The sequence below is a fragment of the Oncorhynchus mykiss genome, chromosome 7 (genome assembly GCF_013265735.2).
Source record: "Oncorhynchus mykiss isolate Arlee chromosome 7, USDA_OmykA_1.1, whole genome shotgun sequence".
Taxonomy (NCBI): Eukaryota; Metazoa; Chordata; class Actinopteri; order Salmoniformes; family Salmonidae; genus Oncorhynchus; species Oncorhynchus mykiss.
Window position 1 is genome coordinate 13658164 of NC_048571.1, and position 19983 is coordinate 13678146.

A 19983-nucleotide genomic window follows, 5' to 3' on the forward strand; every position below is an offset into this window, starting at 1 on the left:
GACGTGGAGCACCATGCTGTGTGGAGCGCCATGCTGTGTGTGTATGACGTGGAGCACCATGCTGTGTGGGTATGACGTGGAGCACCATGCTGTGTGGAGCACCATGCTGTGTGGAGCACCATGCTTCGTGGAGCGCCATGCTGTGTGGAGCGCCATGCTGTGTGGGTATGACGTGGAGCACCATGCTGTGTGGAGCACCATGCTGTGTGGGTATGACGTGGAGCACCATGCTGTGTGGGTATGACGTGGAGCACCATGCTGTGTGGGTATGACGTGGAGAACCATGCTGTGTGGAGCACCATGCTGTGTGGAGTACCATGCTGTGTGGGTATGACGTGGAGCACCATGCTGTGTGGAGCACCATGCTGTGTGGGTATGACGTGGAGCACCATGCTGTGTGGAGCACCATGCTGTGTGGTTATGACGTGGAGCACCATGCTGTGTGGATCACCATGCTGTGTGGAGCACCATGCTGTGTGGTTATGACGTGGAGCGCCATGCTGTGTGGTGCACCATGCTGTGTGGGTATGACGTGGAGCACCATGCTGTGTGGATCACCATGCTGTGTGGAGCACCATGCTGTGTGGTTATGACGTGGAGCGCCATGCTGTGTGGTGCACCATGCTGTGTGGGTATGAGCTGGTGATGGAGCCAACTGTTGGTGGTGGTGTGGCAAGAAGAAGGGCAGCTGTGTGTGTGAGTGAGAGGACAAGTAAGGGATGAACAGCCGTTCCACAGCTGTGTGTGTGTGTGTGTGTGTGTGTGTGCGTATCATTGTGTATGTGGGGGGGAACCCAGTTCTATTATGGTATTACAGTCTGGGTTACCAGGTCTCCATCTGCCATGGGGATAACAACACACACGACAGTAACAACTGGGTCAAACGGCCACCGTTGCCCTGTTGCCATGCATGCTCACTGTGTGTGTGTGGGTGCCCTCTGCCCAGCCCATAAATCTCTGGGTTAAATCTGTAATATTTCTACATGATGAGCTGCATTATGTGGCTACTGTTCAATCTTTGTCAAATCCTTTTTTTCCATGGAGCGTCAGGTGCCAACATGTTGGCTAGTCTGCTACACTGTAAGCTACACTATATATACGCACAGCAGTATGTGGACACCCCTTCAAATGACTGGATTCGGGCTATTTCAGCCACACCCATTGCTGACTGGTGTATAAAATTTGGCACACAGCCATGCACTTTTCATAGACAAACATTGGCAGTAATATGGCCTTACTGAAGAACTCAGTGACTTTCAACATGGAACCTTCATAGGATGCCACCTTTCCAACAAGTCAGTTCGGGGGGCAGTTCTGCCCTGCTAGAGCTGCCCCGGTCAACTGTAAGTGCTGTTATTGTGAAGTGGTAGGCCACACAAGTTCACAGAACGGGACCGCAGAGTGCTGAAGTGTGTAATAATCGTCTGTCCACGGTTCCAACACTCACTACAGAGTTCCAAACTGTCTCTGGAAGCAACGTCAACACAAGTACGGTTCGTCTGGAGCTTCATGAAATGGGTTTCCATGGCCGAGCAGCCGCACACAAGCCTAAGATCATGATGTGCAATACCAAGCGTCAGCTGGAGTGGTGTAAAGCTCGCCGCCATTGGACTCTGGAGCAGTGGAAACGCGTTCTCTGAAGTGACGAATCACGCTTCACCAACTGGCAGTCAGACGGACTAATCTGGGTTTGGTGGAGGAGAAATAATGGTCTGGGGCTGTTTTTAACTGTTTGGGCTTGGCCCCTTAGCTCTAGTGAAGGGAAATCTTAACGCAACAGCCTACAATGACATTCTAGATGATTCTGTGGTTCCAACTTTGTGGCAACAGTTTGGGGAAGGACCTTTCCTGTTTCAGCATGACAATGCCCCCGTGCACAAAATGAGGTCCATACAGAAATGGTTTGTTGAGATCGGTGTGGAAGAACTTGACTGGCCTGCAGAGAGCCCTGACCTCAACCCCATCGAATACCTTTGGAATTAATTGGAACGCCTACTGTCAGCCAGGCCTAATCGCCCAACATCCCTGCCCGACCTAATGCATGTCCCCATATCAATGTTCCAAAATCTAGTGAAAAGCTTTCCCAGAAGAGTGGAGGCTGTTATAGCAGCAAAGGGGAGGACCAACACCATATTAATGCACATGATTTTGGAATGAGATGTTTGACGAGCAGGCGTCCACACACTTTTGGTCATTAGTGTAAACCTGTGTCTGTGTGCTAGCCCTGAGAGACTGGAGGAAATGTGGCACAATGTCTTTCCGCTTGGCCAGCGGACCAGTCTCTGTGTGTCGACAAGCATATCTCTGTTACTGAATGGAAGTAAGAGACAGACAACACACCACTGTTCATCACCCTCTCCACTGTCCCACGCTACTACCACACACACACACACACACACAAGATATTCCAAGGAAACAGAACATCTCTTTTAGGACACCTCTAGTCAAACTTTCCCTTGGTTTGACAAAAGGAGACATTCCAAAGAAGAGATTCCTAGGATGTGTTTTTACTCGTACTGTAAAACCTCTCTTGGCACTTAATAGTTCAGGAGATGGAAGTGGGTTCACCGTATTGATCGATGTCAACTCAGGTGTTTAATAAAAAGCATGAGCTGGTGCACACCCAGAGATGTAGAGGTGCTGACTAAAGGTGAATAAACTGGAAGCTATAGAAACAAAGAGTCGCACACTCCATATATATATATATATATATAACCTCACAGTCATTTATTGGGTCAAAAAACACCAACGTTTCGGCATCACTGTGCCTTCTTGAGGGTGGGAGAAGCCCTGAAGGCACAGTTCAGCCGAAACATAAATGACTGGGAGGTTATATATATATATATATATGGAGTGTGCGACTCTCTTTGTTTCTATAACTCACGTGTTTAAGACAACATATTAACTCATGACAAGGCAGAATATACTGAGAAAAAAACACTTCCTTAAGCTCCCGGAAAGGATTTGAAATACTTTTGGAATCAATTCAAACCAATGCAAAATACAACAACACAACAAACTGCTACAGTTTTCTCAAATAAATGGACAGTCAATGAAGTGAACATGTTGGCATGACAACGTGGCACAGATTCAATGTTTTCATTTGAATTCTCTTGTTGAACATTTACTAGAATCTAGTCCTGACTACTTGGCACAGGGCAACAAACACAGTCATTGGTAGTTGAAGATTGTTAGTAACCAGGTACCAATTAACTGCTGCTACAGTGTTTCCATTTATGCAAATAGAGTATTTTTGCAAGAGGGAGGGACAAATTTAGATGACAACAAAGCTAAAATAAAGTGTAAAAAAATTTGCATTAAACTGAAGTAGAACTTCCTCACCTCTCTGACAATACTGTTCAGTCACACACACAGCTGCACACGCACCATATTCTGTCACATGCACTGTCAGTCACAACCCCCCCCCCCATCCCCCCCTGCCACACAAACACACACACACACACCTTACCTGTTATTGTCCATTGCTGTTCTGGTTAGTGTTTATTGGCTTATTTCACTGTAGAGCCTCTAGTCCTGCTCACTATACCTTATCCAACCTATTAGTTCCACCACCCACATATGCAATGACATCTCCTGGTTTCAATGATGTTTCTAGAGACAATATCTCTCTCTTCATCACTCAATACCTAGGTTTACCTCCACTGTATTCACATCCTACCTTACCTTTGTCTGTACATTATACCTTGATGCTATTTTATCGCCCCCAGAAACCTCCATTTACTCTCTGTTCCAGACGTTCTAGACGACCAATTCTTATTGCTTTCAGTCGCACCCTTATTCTACTCCTCCTATGTTCCTCTGGCGATGTAGAGGTGAATCCAGGCCCTGCAGTGCCTAGCTCCACTCCTATTCCCCAGGCGCTCTCTTTTGACGACTTCTGTAACCGTAATAGCCTTGGTTTCATGCATGTTAACATTAGAAGCCTCCTCCCTAAGTTTGTTCTTTTCACTGCTTTAGCACACTCTGCCAACCCGGATGTTCTAGCTGTGTCTGAATCCTGGCTTAGGACGACCACCAAAAATTCAGACATTTTAATTCCAAACTACAACATTTTCAGACAAGATAGAACTGCCAAAGGGGGCGGTGTTGCAATTTACTGCAAAGATAGCCTGCAGAGTTCTGTCCTACTATCCAGGTCTGTACCCAAACAATTTGAACTTCTACTTTTAAAAATCCACCTTTCTAAAAACAAGTCTCTCACCGTTGCCGCCTGCTATAGACCACCCTCTGCCCCCAGCTGTGCTCTGGACACCATATGTGAACTGATTGCCCCCCATCTATCTTCAGAGCTCGTGCTGCTAGGCGACCTAAACTGGAACATGCTTAACACCCCAGCCATCCTACAATCTAAACTTGATGCCCTCAATCTCACACAAATTATCAATGAACCTACCAGGTACCTCCCCAAAGCCTTAAACACGGGCACCCTCATAGATATCATCCTAACCAACTTCCCCTCTAAATACACCTCTGCTGTCTTCAACCAAGATCTCAGCGATCACTGCCTCATTGCCTGCATCCGTAATGGGTCAGCGGTCAAACGACCTCCTCTCATCACTGTAAAACGCTCCCTGAAACACTTCAGCGAGCAGGCCTTTCTAATCGACCTGGCCGGGGTATCCTGGAAGGATATTGACCTCATCCCGTCAGTAGAGGATGCCTGGATATTTTTTAAAAATGCCTTCCTAACCATCTTAAATAAACATGCCCCATTCAAGAAATTTAGAACCAGGAACAGATATAGCCCTTGGTTCTCCCCAGACCTGACTGCCCTTAATCAACACAAAAACGTCCTATGGCGTTCTGCATTAGCATCGAACAGCCCCCGTGATATGCAGCTGTTCAGGGAAGCTAGAAACCATTATACACAGGCAGTTAGAAAAGCCAAGGCTAGCTTTTTCAAGCAGAAATTTGCTTCTTGCAACACTAACTCAAAAAAGTTCTGGGACACTGTAAAGTCCATGGAGAATAAGAACACCTCCTCCCAGCTGCCCACTGCACTGAAGATAGGAAACACTGTCACCACTGATAAATCCACCATAATTGAAAATTTCAATAAGCATTTTTCTACTGCTGGCCATGCTTTCCACCTGGCTACTCCTACCCCTGTCAACAGCACTGCACCCCCAACAGCAACCCGCCCAAGCCTTCCCCATTTCTCCTTCTCCCAAATCCATTCAGCTGATGTTCTGAAAGAGCTGCAAAATCTGGACCCCTACAAATCAGCCGGGCTAGACAATCTGGACCCTTTCTTTCTAAAATTATCTGCCGAAATTGTTGCCACCCCTATTACTAGCCTGTTCAACCTCTCTTTCGTGTCGTCTGAGATTCCCAAAGATTGGAAAGCAGCTGCGGTCATCCCCCTCTTCAAAGGGGGGGACACTCTTGACCCAAACTGCTACAGACCTATATCTATCCTACCATGCCTTTCTAAGGTCTTCGAAAGCCAAGTCAACAAACAGATTACCGACCATTTTGAATCTCACCATACCTTCTCTGCTATGCAATCTGGTTTCAGAGCTGGTCATGGGTGCACCTCAGCCACGCTCAAGGTCCTAAACGATATCTTAACCGCCATCGATAAGAAACATTACTGTGCAGCCGTATTCATTGATCTGGCCAAGGCTTTCGACTCTGTCAATCACCACATCCTCATCGGCAGACTCAACAGCCTTGGTTTCTCAAATGATTGCCTCGCCTGGTTCACCAACTACTTCTCTGATAGAGTTCAGTGTGTCAAATCTGAGGGTCTGTTGTCCGGACCTCTGGCAGTCTCTATGGGGGTGCCACAGGGTTCAATTCTTGGACCGACTCTCTTCTCTGTATACATCAATGAGGTCGCTCTTGCTGCTGGTGAGTCTCTGATCCACCTCTACGCAGACGACACCATTCTGTATACTTCCGGCCCTTCTTTGGACACTGTGTTAACAACCCTCCAGGCAAGCTTCAATGCCATACAACTCTCCTTCCGTGGCCTCCAACTGCTCTTAAATACAAGTAAAACTAAATGCATGCTCTTCAACCGATCACTACCTGCACCTACCCGCCTGTCCAACATCACTACTCTGGACGGCTCTGACTTAGAATACGTGGACAACTACAAATACTTAGGTGTCTGGTTAGACTGTAAACTCTCCTTCCAGACCCATATCAAACATCTCCAATCCAAAGTTAAATCTAGAATTGGCTTCCTATTTCGCAACAAAGCATCCTTCACTCATGCTGCCAAACATACCCTTGTAAAACTGACCATCCTACCAATCCTCGACTTTGGCGATGTAATTTACAAAATAGCCTCCAATACCCTACTCAACAAACTGGATGCAGTCTATCACAGTGCAATCCGTTTTGTCACCAAAGCCCCATACACTACCCACCATTGCGACCTGTACGCTCTCGTTGGCTGGCCCTCGCTTCATACTCGTCGCCAAACCCACTGGCTCCATGTCATCTACAAGACCCTACTAGGTAAAGTCCCCCCTTATCTCAGCTCGCTGGTCACCATAGCATCTCCCACCTGTAGCACACGCTCCAGCAGGTATATCTCTCTAGTCACCCCCAAAACCAATTCTTTCTTTGGCCGCCTCTCTTTCCAGTTCTCTGCTGCCAATGACTGGAACGAACTACAAAAATCTCTGAAACTGGAAACTCTTATCTCCCTCACTAGCTTTAAGCACCAACTGTCAGAGCAGCTCACAGATTACTGCACCTGTACATAGCCCACATATAATTTAGCCCTATCAACTACCTCTTTCCCAACTGTATTTAATTTATTTATTTATTTTGCTCCTTTGCACCCCATTATTTTTATTTCTACTTTGCACATTCTTCCATTGCAAAACTACCATTCCAGTGTTTTACTTGCTATATTGTATTTACCTTGCCACCAAGGCCTTTTTTTGCCTTTACCTCCCTTCTCACCTCATTTGCTCACATTGTATATAGACTTGTTTATACTTTATTATTGACTGTATGTTTGTTTTACTCCATGTGTAACTCTGTGTTGTTGTATCTGTCGAACTGCTTTGCTTTATCTTGGCCAGGTCGCAATTGTAAATGAGAACTTGTTCTCAACTTGCCTACCTGGTTAAATAAAGGTAAAATAAATAAATAAATAAAATAAATCAAGTTGAGTTGCAGCCACATTCTGGTGATGTCATGGCAGAGCAGGGACACTGGGTTGAGGGCCATCCTGTCCCCCTTCTCCTCCGGGAGAACACACACACACACACACACACACACACACACTCCCAAACAGACACTCACACACTCTCAGAATAAGCGGTCGTGTGAGCGGCAGCCATCCATTCCTCCACAGCCTGAGTGCTGAGACTTCAGCCGTACACTGAACGCTCCGTCACTGGGCGGCGCACACACACACCACACCCCCATCCCTCCCCCTCTGTCTCCATATACACACTCAGCCAGACTGGGCTCAGTTTCAGATTACACCTCCCAATGATCCCTCTCTCCCAGGTACTGAAAGAGCGTAAACAAACAACTCAGAGAGAGAAATAGACAGACACAGAGAGACGGAGAGAGGGAGAGAGAAAGAGAGAGAGAGAGACAGAGGGGAAAAGAGAGAGAGACAGGGGGAGAGAGAGAGACGGAGGAAGGGATGGGGAAAGAGAGAAAGAGAGAGACGGAGGAAGGGAGGGGGAAAGAGAGAAAGAGAGACGGAGGAAGGGAGGGGGAAAGAGAGAAAGAGAGAGACGGAGGAAGGGAGGGGGAAAGAGAGAAAGAGAGACGGAGGAAGGGAGGGGGAAAGAGAGAAAGAGAGAGATGGAGGAAGGGAGGGGGAAGGGGGGGTGTGAAGAGGGGCGAGAGGGAGAAAGAAGGGAGGGGCTTGTAGATTTCTCTCCCAGTCTTCCCTTTTACCAGCTCTGTTCTAGACACTCAGAAGACACCAGGTGATCTGGACCCCTGACATTGACCTCTAGTCTCACACAGCTGTTGTCTCCTGACCCCACTTGTGTGTCTGTGTGGTGTGTGTGTCTCTGTGGTGTGTGAGTCTGTGTCTGTGTGATGTGTGTGTACTTAGCCATAGATCTACAGAGTTTTGATTCTTTTAATGTCAATGAGGCAAACTGTTAGAAAATGTGAAATGCAGAACGTTTACGGTCAGTGTTAATTGCCGGTGGTCCTATTTGCTGAGCCTCTCCTTGACATAAAAGTCCAGACGGACTTGGTGCATGACTCATGGGTCACAGCTAGTGAGATAGTGAAGCAGTGGGCTAATCTCCTCAGGAAGTAATACGAGACTCTAGCTGAGATGGTTACACACAGACGATCTATGTGTGGGAAATCCCCTCAACTCACTACACAGATCCCATCGCACATGGCAATCAACTAGAGGTCGACCGATTAATTGGAATGGCCGATTCATTAGGGCCGATTTCAAGTTTTCATAACAATCGGTAATCTGCATTTTTGGACACCGATTGTGGCCGAATATTATTATTTTTTATCTTTATTTAACTAGGCAAGTCAGTTAAGAACACATTCTTATTCTCAATGACGGCCTAGGAAAGATGGGTTAACTGCCTTGTTCAGGGGCAGAATGACAGATTTGTACCTTGTCAGCTCGGGGATTCGATCTTGCAACCTTCCGATTACTAGTCCAACGCTCTAACCACCTGCCTTACATCGCACTCCACAAGGAGCCTGCGTGGCAGGCTGACTACCTGTTATGCGAGTGCAGCAAGGAGCCACGGTAAGTTGCTAGCTAGCATTAAACTTATCTCATAAAAAACAATCAATCTTAACATAATCACTAGTTAAACTAGTAATATCATCAACCATGTGTAGTTAACTAGTGTGTCCTGCATTGCATATAATCGATGCGGTGCCTGTTAATTTATCATCGAATCACAGCCTACTTCTCCAAACGGGTGATGATTTAACAAGCGCATTTGCGAAAAAATGGTGGCTGTTTTTGATGCGTTCCTGGCTCGAGCCCAGGTAGGGGCGAGGAGAGGGACGAAAGTTATACTGTTACACTGGCAATACTAAAGTGCCTATAAGAACATCCAATAGTCAAAGGTATATGAAATACAAATGGTATAGAGAGAAATGGTAAATGGTATAGTCCTATAATTCCTAAAAATAACTACAACCTAAAACGTCTTAACGGGGAATATTGAAGACTCATGTTAAAAGGAACCACCAGCTTTCATATGTTCTCATGTTCTGAGCAAGGAACTGAAACGTTAGCTTTCTTACATGGCACATATTGCACTTTTACTTTCTTCTCCAACACTTTGTTTTTGCATTATTTAAACCAAATTGAACATGCTTCATTATTTATTTGAGGATAAATAGATTTTATTGATGTGTTATATTAAGTTAAAATAAAAGTGTTCATTCAGTATTGTTGTAATTGTCATTATTACAAATAAATATATAAAATAATGTAAAAAAAAAATTAAAAAAAAAAAAAAAAAAAATATATATATATTTTTTTTTAATCGGCCGATTAATTGGTATCGGCTTTTTTTGGTACTCCAATAATCGGTATCGGCGTTGAAAAATCATAATCGGTCGACCTCTACAATCAACCTCCCTCCCCCGACTCATGCTACAGCCATCCATCCAGACATAGGAGACAACTGTCTGTCTGGCCATGGTGGAGAGGACAGAGTCATGTACTTCCTCTTTAGTTCTATTTATATTGTCATTGTGGTCCTTTATGAGGTGGCCACCTAGTGATGAAGTCATGTATCTGACAGTGCTACATGTTTCCACATAGAATACAGAACAGATTAGGAGACCCCCTCTACATACAGGATGTTGTATAATCCCAGGCAGTATTCAGACAGGGTGGCATTAGGTTTTTCATTTAAAGTAAAAACTGAAATGACTGCGAGATTAGAGATGAGGGACGATGGGGTTAGAATGGTAAAATGAATTGGTTTCATCCCATCTCTCTCTCCAGTCTGTGTCCTATCCCACAGTCCAATATATCTAGAGACAGAGTTTTACCAGCAACCTCTCGTCAGGCTGCTTCTGGCTCCCAGAAATACAGCAGACAAATGACTGTGGTTTCATGGGATAATATACAAGGATCATTTGACCTGTTACCATCTGTCTCTCTGCCCCAGTGCCACTCCATCCCTCCCTTTCAATCGTTTCCCCGTCCCTTCCCCAATACTTATCTACCTGCTGTTACACAGCATTATAATAACTTGATTATTAACATGCCAATAACATAGGTAATGTTATCTGAGTTATGTTATCGGAGTTATTGCTACGCATATGCGTACAATATGCATCACTTCAATTACCTTCGAAAGACATCAATCCCGGCCCTACAGTAATTAGTCAAACACATCTGATGTCAGTCAACAGGGACAGACTCAGGAGTAAACAAGCTTGCATCCCAAATAGCTCCCTAGTTCCTATTTAGGGGGTCAAAAGTAGTGCACTTTAAAGGGAATAGGGTGCCACTTGGGAAGCACACCAAGTGTGTCTGATCCAAATCCTTTTACATTGTCTCTCTGTCGGCGTAGTGATGAAAATAGACTGCCGTTACTGTATTTGTCCCCATTATGAGAAGACCCAGGAACCAGGAAGCATATGGAGATTCAGCCTGTCAGCTGTTCTACTGTATTATGGGACGTCTGACAGCCTTCCTGTCACATGGTCCCACTGTAGGGGTGCGTCTCATCTCATATCTATACTGACCTGATAACTGATATGAAATCCAGGGCAGAAGATGGGAAGTAGACGGGGACAGTGTGTGATCTGTGTGACACTGAATGCTGACTCTAGGAAAGGAAGTGGTAGTTTATAAACAGACAGTTTCCTGTGGCTGCTGGATTGCTTTGGGACACATGAGGCGTCTATTGACAGGGCATGGTGCAAAACAGACCGGTCAACATTTCATTTCCAAGAAACAGATTGTTAGGCAACTTAGTTGTGACCCATGCCTGGCCTGCTATGTTGTAAATTGTAAACATTGACACCCCTTGACTAGATGCTTCTGTCAATGCCTACAATGTAGACCAATCTATTGGTACGATGCTCTTGGTTTGTTTGCATTGCGTGCAACACTTGTACCTGTGTGATGCAGTTTCCTTCTGAATAGTTTGTGTACATTTGAACAATAGAGGATGGATTGTCTGTTGTTGACTGATGGAACTAAATACATGACTAATAGCAGCTGGAGCCAAGTACTATTAACATGACTTGATGTTAGTGTTATGGGTGGGGTCCCCACGGTCCCTGAGACAACTGTGAAGTGTGTGTTTGTGTGTGAGACAGAAGCTGGTCCTGTGGGTGAGGGAAATCGACCTGTCTTAAGTAATCCAAGGGTCAAACATACTAGCTTTATTCTGGGCGGAACTTGTTGACAACAGAGCTTAGTACTTAGGCCACAGGTGTCAAACTCATTCCACGGAGGGCCAGGTGTCTGCATGTTTTGGTTTTTCTCCCTTTCAACTAAGACCTAGACAACCAGGTGAGGGGAGTTCCTTACTACTTACTCAATCAATCAAGTACAAGGGAGGAGTGAAAACCTGCAGTCACTCGGCCCTCCGTGAAATGAGTTTGCCACGTGATCTCGGCGGTTGATATCAACGTTTAATTTATAACGTGACTGATAACATGAGATTAGTGCTGACCGTTGGCAGGCCTGTTCAGTTGAAGGAAGTCATTGTCGTGGTTGATAAACCGATAAACATGTGGCCTGAGATGAAACAGTGGGTCTGGGGGGGCATGGTGGAGACTGGACCAGACTAACTGCTCTGATTGACTGTTTATGCCGGGATTTCCCCATCTCTTTATTCAAACACCATTTGTTCCCTCCCCCATAAACTTACCAGGAAAATAAACATTGAGGTGTGACTTAAGGCTTGTGGGATCTGTGTATGTGTACGAGAACAGCCACCTGAGAGCTGACATGATCTCAGAGGAATTTCTAGAGCGGGAACACTGGGACATGTAGGACTCATAAGACAATTGACCCTCCACTGAGTCAATAAAGGATTAGATTTGTCTCTAGTTTATCTGTCAAACCATCGGACAGGAAAACACCTAAAAACTAAATGTTGCTTTTGAGATAATTTATAGTACAAGAGAACAACAACCAATCTTTCATATTTCCTTTCTCTGACACTGTATGTGTATTTGTTTACCGAAGGGAGTGGCTGGTCACTCTCTGTCTCCGTCTCTCTGTTTCTCCATCTCTCTATATCTCTATATCCTTCTCCGTCTCTCTGTTTCTCAACCTCTCTATATCCCTATATCCTTCTCCGTCTCTCTGTTTCTCAACCTCTCTATATCTCTATATCCTTCTCCATCTCTCAGTTTCTCAACCTCTCTATATCCTTCTCCGTCTCTGTTTCTCAACCTCTCTATATCCCTATATCCTTCTCCGTCTCTCAGTTTCTCAACCTCTCTATATCCCTATATCCTTCTCCGTCTCTCAGTTTCTCAACCTCTCTATATCCCTATATCCTTCTCCGTCTCTCAACCTCTCTATATCTCTCTATCCTTCTCCATCTCTCAGTTTCTCAACCTCTCTATATCTCTATATCCTTCTCAACCTCTCTATATCTCTATATCCTTCTCTGTCACACTATGTGCATCAGTTCAGAATGCCAGACGGTCATTAAGGCCAATTTGCTTGTTCCTGCCCACTCCCAGTCACGTCCGCCTCACCAGCAGCCTGAGTGGTGCTACCAGGGCAGGCAGGCTTGTGTGTGTGTGTGTGTGTGTGTGTTCTTATCAAGCTTTCTTACTCGGAACCTGGGCGTCGTAACACATATTTGGGATAATGATTAAATAATCATACTTCCAACATTCATCATGTATAAAACACTGTTAATAGCCTGACACACCTGGGATTACTAGCTGTGGGGATTAGTATACGACTACATTGAAAGACAGACAACTTGGGAAAGGAGGGATGGAAGAACAGATGGCGGACAAGATGGAAGGGCAAAACAAGGGAGGGAACAACAAACAGAAAGAGAACAGGATAGAGGCAGAGAGAGCACAGCCAAACCAATCTGACAAGCCTTCATGGTGGACAATGATTAATCGGAACGTGTCACAGACAATTCAATCAACCTAATGTAACACCTATTGCACACGCCCTGCTCAATCATAAAGAAACATCGATAGCATCCAATCAGGCACAGACAAAAAAACACCATTATCCATGCCACTTCTTAGCAAGACAAACACTGAACTCTTACCCGAGTCTGACAGAGAAAGCATCTTCACATTACTGTAGCTGAGTCAAAAACATATCCAGTCTTTCACAAGCACAATACCAAAGGACGCACACAACAGTCTACACTGGACTGGAGTAACACAAGTTGGATAAAGGCTAGGACAGGAAGGTAGCCTATGTGTCAGTGTCTGGGCCTGGGCTGTTCAGTATCTAGAGATGCTGACGCAGCAGAGCGCTACAGAGGGGTCACAGTGAGGTTCAGAGGTCAGGGAAAGGTCTCCGCTGGGACGACGAAACCTAAATCTACACTGACAGATAGAGAGGGTGTTCAATGGGATGAAAAGGAAACTGAAATATAAATGGCTAGGAATCATGGTCATGGGATTGAGGTGTAACAGAACAAAAGTGGGGGAAAATGTATCGGGACAGTTTTCTGGACACAGATAAATACTGGTCCTGAAGATGCCATTGAGAATGATTTCTAATCCAGGCCTAGCTTTAATCTGTCTGGGAAACCGGCCCATAGTGTGTTGTTAGGGCTGAATCCTACCATTAGATCCACACTTGAAACTCTGACTTTTAAGTAAATCATGTATGGATGTCAGTGGAGGCTCCTCAGAGGAGAAAGGGAAGACCCTCAGTGAATTTCATTTTTGAAAAGTGAAACATTAAAAAAACTATCATTTTTAAATAAAAATATACTAAATGTATCCAAATATGTGTCACCAAATAATTGATTAAAACACACTGCTTTGCAATGAAGGTCTACAGTAGCCTCAACAGCACTCTGTAGGGCAGCACCATGGTGTAGCTGGAGGACAGCTAGCTCCCGTCCTCCTCTGGATACATTGACTTCAATACAAAACCTAGGAGGCTCATGGTTCTCACCCCCTTCTATAGACTTACACAGTAATTATGACGATTTCCGGAGGACATCTTCCAACCTGTCAGAGTTCTTGCAGCATGAACTGACATTTTGTCCTCCCAATCAAAGTATCAGAGAATGAATATAGTACTGAAAGCATAAGCTACAGCTAGTGCATAAAATATGGTGAGTAGTTGACATAAAGAGAGAGAAAGACAATAGTTGAACAGTTTTGAACAATTACGGTCAGAAGGTGGGTGTAGCTGGTGCATGAAGTCAGGCGCAGGAGAGCAGAATGAGTGAGCAATGTACTTTACTCAAAATAAAGGCACAAGGTCACAATACACTTGACCAACAATAAACGGTAATAAATTACGCACGGGTGAAAAGAGCACCCGTCAAAAACCAGCCATAATGTACCAAATGAACATAGAAACAATCACGCACAAAAACATGGGGGAAACAGAGGGTTAAATACTTAAATACATGAACATGTAATTGGGGAATGAAACCAGGTGTGTAAAAAACAAAGACAAAACAAACGGAAAATGAAAGGTGGATCAGCGATGGCTAGAAGACCGGTGACGTCGACCGCCGAACGCCGCCCGAACAAGGAGAGGGACCGACTTCGGCGGAAGTCGTGACAATTACATTTCTTCAAAAATGAAGGCGAAGCAAGAGAGAAGGAGAGAGAGAGAGCTAGCTAGCTTTCACTTACTTAGCTAGCTAGCTATTAACCTATTCAAACACCTGGTTCAAACTGAGAAGGCTTCTATGTTAGCTAGTTGGCTACGGCTATCCAACACTGGAACTCTTCCAAGTCAAGGGAAGCCTTTGGTTTAATTAATTTATTGCCACCGGGGCCTGCTGGTGTAACTGAAAGTACTTGCTGACTGTACACTGTACTGCATGATTGTAGCAGGTTTACTAATGTGTTAGTTCTATTAGCTATGTTGACTATGACGTTAGATAATATGGTGACAACTATGAAGGCTGTGCGTAGTGGTTATGATGAAGCTTTGGCTTGGAAAGTTTTTTTGGCCTGGTCACAGATAGCTGATATGTTGTACTAAAGTCCACAAGCGAAGGGAAAAGGTGAGAGAGGACAGCACGTATATGCGAGAAGGAATTACAACAAGCAAAGTGATCATGCTGTTTGTATGTGGCTGCTATGAAAGTGAACTGTGTTTGCGTGTGATTAGGGCTGTATTCATTCCTCCAATTCCGTTTTAAAAACGTTTCTCAAAGCGGAAGCAAACAAAATAAAATGAGGATAAACATACCCAAATTTTGTCCAATAGAAACTATTGTTTGCAACTGTTGGACTAATGATTGCGCCCTAGATCAGCTAGATGCAGGCATGAGTGTGCAAGGCGATTAGGTATCACTGTCTGTCACCTTGATTACAAAAAATTACCATCTTGACCTGTGCACCTATGTGCTAGGTTGTAGCAACCTCATGATGGGTATAGGGAAATTAGAGTATCTTGTAGTAGCCTAACCCTATCAATGTTACATTGATCTGGGTGAATGGAATATGAATATGACAGTCATCCAATATGCTGTAATAGAAATAAGGTCATGCTCATAAAAAATAATGAATCGACCTCCCTCATCTTAAACGGCACCGACCACCACTGATTGACGTCAATGGGAAATGAATGCAGAAATGTGAGTGGCATACAAAGACTGTGTAACGAAGTGGAAATATTGGCACCGTCTAATGCCATCCAATAACATGGTGCCAATCTTTCCTGTTTGTTTAGGACGGGTGCCTGTAGAAATTCTCTTTTTAGGGAGTTCTACCCAGTAGACGGCGTGTAGAAAACTATCTCTAAAGCTCAACTTCAGACGGCTTCAGAGATATAAGAACATCTGGCAAACTTTTGGTTTTGGGCTGAACTATACCTTTAAATAGCTTCCATTCCCTGACAGCATGACACAGCAATCCAAGTCCCTGAGGTGCACATCAATGAGGCTACAATTAAGACTTAGATTTTTTTCAGTTCAACAGACTTTGTAGTCCAAAGCTGGGTGAATGTTTTAGGTCCAAATATTCAGGCAAATATGCACTCTATAATAGTATAGCTCGGCTGGGGCTTGGATTAACACGGACTCCCATGATCCTTTCCTACGCATATTCAGCAACACCCTGAGCAAATAAGGATCTAACCATGTAACAATTACCACTGAACACAATAGGGATCCATTCCCTGACACAGCTTGCCTTGTGCAATAAAAGTGACTACAGTGAAAAGGAGATGAACGTCTCATCACGTAGTTCCTGCATCCTGGCACATAAAACATACAGACCAGCCTCATCCAGTAATGCATTACTTCAGAGTTGACCAATAGGCGGATGTTTAAGTCAGTGCTTATTAGTGCCATGATGAGAAACTCCACCGAGCATTACAAGGTTATGTACTGTATGTTATTACACTCTGGTGGGTGGCTGAACAGACCCTTTAACACTGTAAACATAGAACCCTGGGTAATACACACACAGTACAGTACAGTACACAGAGGCTCACTCAAACACACTTTCACCACTGTCTCAAAACAGTGAGAGTAAGAGCTAGCTACGCATGACACACACATGCACACACGCACACACACACTCACTATGCAGGCGCTGACAGCTCTGTGAGAACCGGTAGAAGCTCTTCACTTCCTCCAGAGAGATGTGGACACATCCTCCTCCGTGTCCGTGTCCGCTGGACTGCAAACGCACCTCCATCTCATCCCTCGCTCCCATCTTCTCCTCTTTTTCCTTCATATTCTCATCACTCTCTCCCGTCCTCATCACCACCTGTCACAGAGATATGAACCAGTGCAGCTCTGTCATCCCTCTCTTCACACCTCTATATTATGATGTCCGTCCCTCCCTCCCGCTCTCTCCCTCCCTCTCCCACCTTCCAAACAGCTGCAGTAAAAATGAGTAGCTCTCAACGCTTTGTCGGTCTTTCTCTCCACTTCGCCTTGTGTGTCCTCTCTGAGTTTTTTTTTTTTTACCTTAGAGCTACGCCTCTACACACACACACTGTTTCACTTCTGCCATTGAGCTGGATTTACCTGACTGCCTTACTCTGCTACAGTGCAACAGAAACAGACCTCTCCACCCTACCCACACAGCAAGACTCATGTAAGGTTCCAGTCACATTGTAGCCATCTCTCTTACTCAGCTACTCACAATAAAGAGTATTCTGACAGGGAGGCTGAAACAAAACACAGTACCAGCACCTACAGGAAATCAACCCACACTAGTGCTTTTGCAAGAACCCCTGTCCCAACCAACAGAGCCACCTGAATCATAGAACACAAACACAACGAATCAGAGTCTTCCAACTAGAGGTCGACCGATTAATTGGAATGGCCGATTAATTAGGGCCCATTTCAAGTTTTCATAACAATCAGAAATCTGTATTTTTGGGCGCCAATTTTTTTATTTAACATTTAACATTTTTTTATTTAACAACAACTTACATAGGCAAGTCAGTTTCAATGACGGCGACGGCCTAGGAACGGTGGGTTAACTGCCTTGTTCAGGGGCAGAAGGACAGATTTTCACATTGTCAGCTCGGGGGATCCAATCTTGCAACCTTACAGTTCAAGCTATAGCTATACTGTTACACTGGCAATACTAAAGTGCCTATAAGAACATCCAATAGTCAAACGTTAATGAAATACAAATGGTATAGAGGGAAATAGTCCTATAATAACTACAACCTAAAACTTCTTACCTGGGAATATTGAAGACTCATGTTAAAAGGAACCACCAGCTTTCATATGTTCTCATGTTCTGAGCAAGGAACTGAAACGTTAGCACATATTGCACTTTTACGTTCTTCTCCAACACTTTGTTTTTGCATTATTTAAACCAAATTGAACATGTTTCATTATCTACTTGAGGCTAAATTGATTTTATTGATGTATTATATTAAGTTAAAATAAGTGTTAATTCAGTATTGTTGTAATTGTCATTACTACAAATAAAATCAAATAAAATTTATTTTTTATTATAAAAATCGGCCGATTAATCGGTATCAGCTTTTTTGGTCCTCCAATAATCGGTATCGGTATTGAAAAATCATAATCAGTCGACCTCTACTTCCAACGTGATGTTAACACTTGAACATTACTAACCTGAAACAAACCAGAAGGGAATATTCCACTGCTACTCACAGAACCACTGACCTCAGACCACTGACCTGAATGCTCCTACATCTCTGTCACAGACCAGCAGCAGAACCACTGACCTGACTGCTCCTACAGCTCTGTCTCAGACCAGCAGCAGAACCACTGACCTGACTGCTCCTACAGCTCTGTCTCAGACCAGCAGCAGAACCACTGACCTGACTGCTCCTACATCTCTGTCACAGACCAGCAGCAGAACAACTGACCTGAATGCTCCAACAGCTCTGTCTCAGACCAGCAGCAGAACCACTGACCTGAGTGCTCCTACAGCTCTGTCTCAGACCAGCAGCAGAACCACTGACCTGACTGCTCCTACATCTCTGTCTCAGACCAGCAGCAGAACCACTGACCTGACTGCTCCTACAGCTCTGTCTCAGACCAGCAGCAGAACCACTGACCTGAATGCTCCTACAGCTCTGTCTCAGACCAGCAGCAGAACCACTGACCTGAATGCTCCTACAGCTCTGTCTCAGACCAGCAGCAGAACCACTGACCTGACTGCTCCTACAGCTCTGTCTCAGACCAGCAGCAGAACCACTGACCTGACTGCTCCTACAGCTCTGTCTCAGACCAGCAGCAGAACCACTGACCTGAATGCTCCTACAGCTCTGTCTCAGACCAGCAGCAGAACCACTGACCTGACTGCTCCTACAGCTCGGTCTCAGACCAGCAGCAGAACCCTGACCTGACTGCTCCTACAGCTCTGTCTCAGACCAGCAGCAGAACCACTGACCTCGGGCCATTGACCTGAGTGCTCCTACAGCTCTGTCTCAGACCAGCAGCAGAACCCTGACCTGACTGCTTCTACAGCTCTGTCTCAGACCAGCAGCAGAACCACTGACCTGAATGCCCCTACAGCTCTGTCTCAGACCAGCAGCAGAACCACTGACCTCGGGCCATTGACCTGAGTGCTCCTGCAGCTCTGTCTCAGACCAGCAGCAGAACCACTGACCTCGGGCCATTGACCTGAGTGCTCCTGCAGCTCTGTCTCAGACCAGCAGCAGAACCACTGACCTCAGGCCATTGACCTGAGTGCTCCTGCAGCTCTGTCTCTTCTTATTCCAGCAGCAGAAACGGCCAGCTGCCATCCTGGCCCAATCACACACAACAGAGACTATCTAGTGTACAAAACGTGTGAATGGAGGCCAGTAGTTGTAACTACAGCACTAAAGGAAATACTCTCAGCATATTGACCTCTACTACTGTTTCAGCTCTTCACAGGGTGGTTCCAGAGAGGTTATCCATTAAATCAAATCACATTTTATTGGTCACAAACACATGATTAGCAGATGTTATTGCAGGTGTAGCGAAATGCTTGTGCTTCTAGCTCTGACAGTGCAGTAATATCGAACAAGTAATATCTAACAAATTACACAACATATACCCAATACACACAAATTAAGTAGGAATGAATTAAGAATGTATACATATGGACGAGCGATGTCAGAGTGGAGCGGATACAGTAGAATAGCATAGGAAAAAAACGTGTATATTCAGACATTTTTAATGTTATAAATGACTATTGTAGCTGGAAAAGGCTGATTTTTTATGGAATATCTACATAGGCGTACAGGGACCCATTATCAGCAACCATCACTCCTGTGTTCCAATGGCACATTGTGTTAGCTGATCCAAGTTCATAATTTTAAAAGGCTCATTGATCATTAGAAACCCCTTTTGCAATTATGTTAGCACAGCTGAAAACTGTTGTTCTGATTAAAGAAGC

General features: G+C 44.8%; 1 protein-coding gene across 9 annotated transcripts in view; it reads right to left on the reverse strand.

Annotated features, from left to right (window-relative positions):
- LOC110527347 (guanine nucleotide exchange factor DBS) overlaps positions 1-19983 on the reverse strand; it is a 69673-nt gene that overhangs the window by 43492 nt on the left and 6198 nt on the right. For 7 of the 9 annotated variants that reach the window (XM_036982634.1, XM_036982641.1, XM_036982637.1 and 4 more), the window contains exon 2: positions 16686-16872. The exons of the other annotated variants lie outside the window; for them this stretch is intronic. In XM_036982634.1, coding sequence (XP_036838529.1) covers positions 16686-16866 — 181 coding nt within the window. In that variant the 5' untranslated portion in view covers positions 16867-16872. The remainder of the gene's footprint in view (positions 1-16685; positions 16873-19983) is intronic. 9 annotated transcript variants of the gene reach the window in all.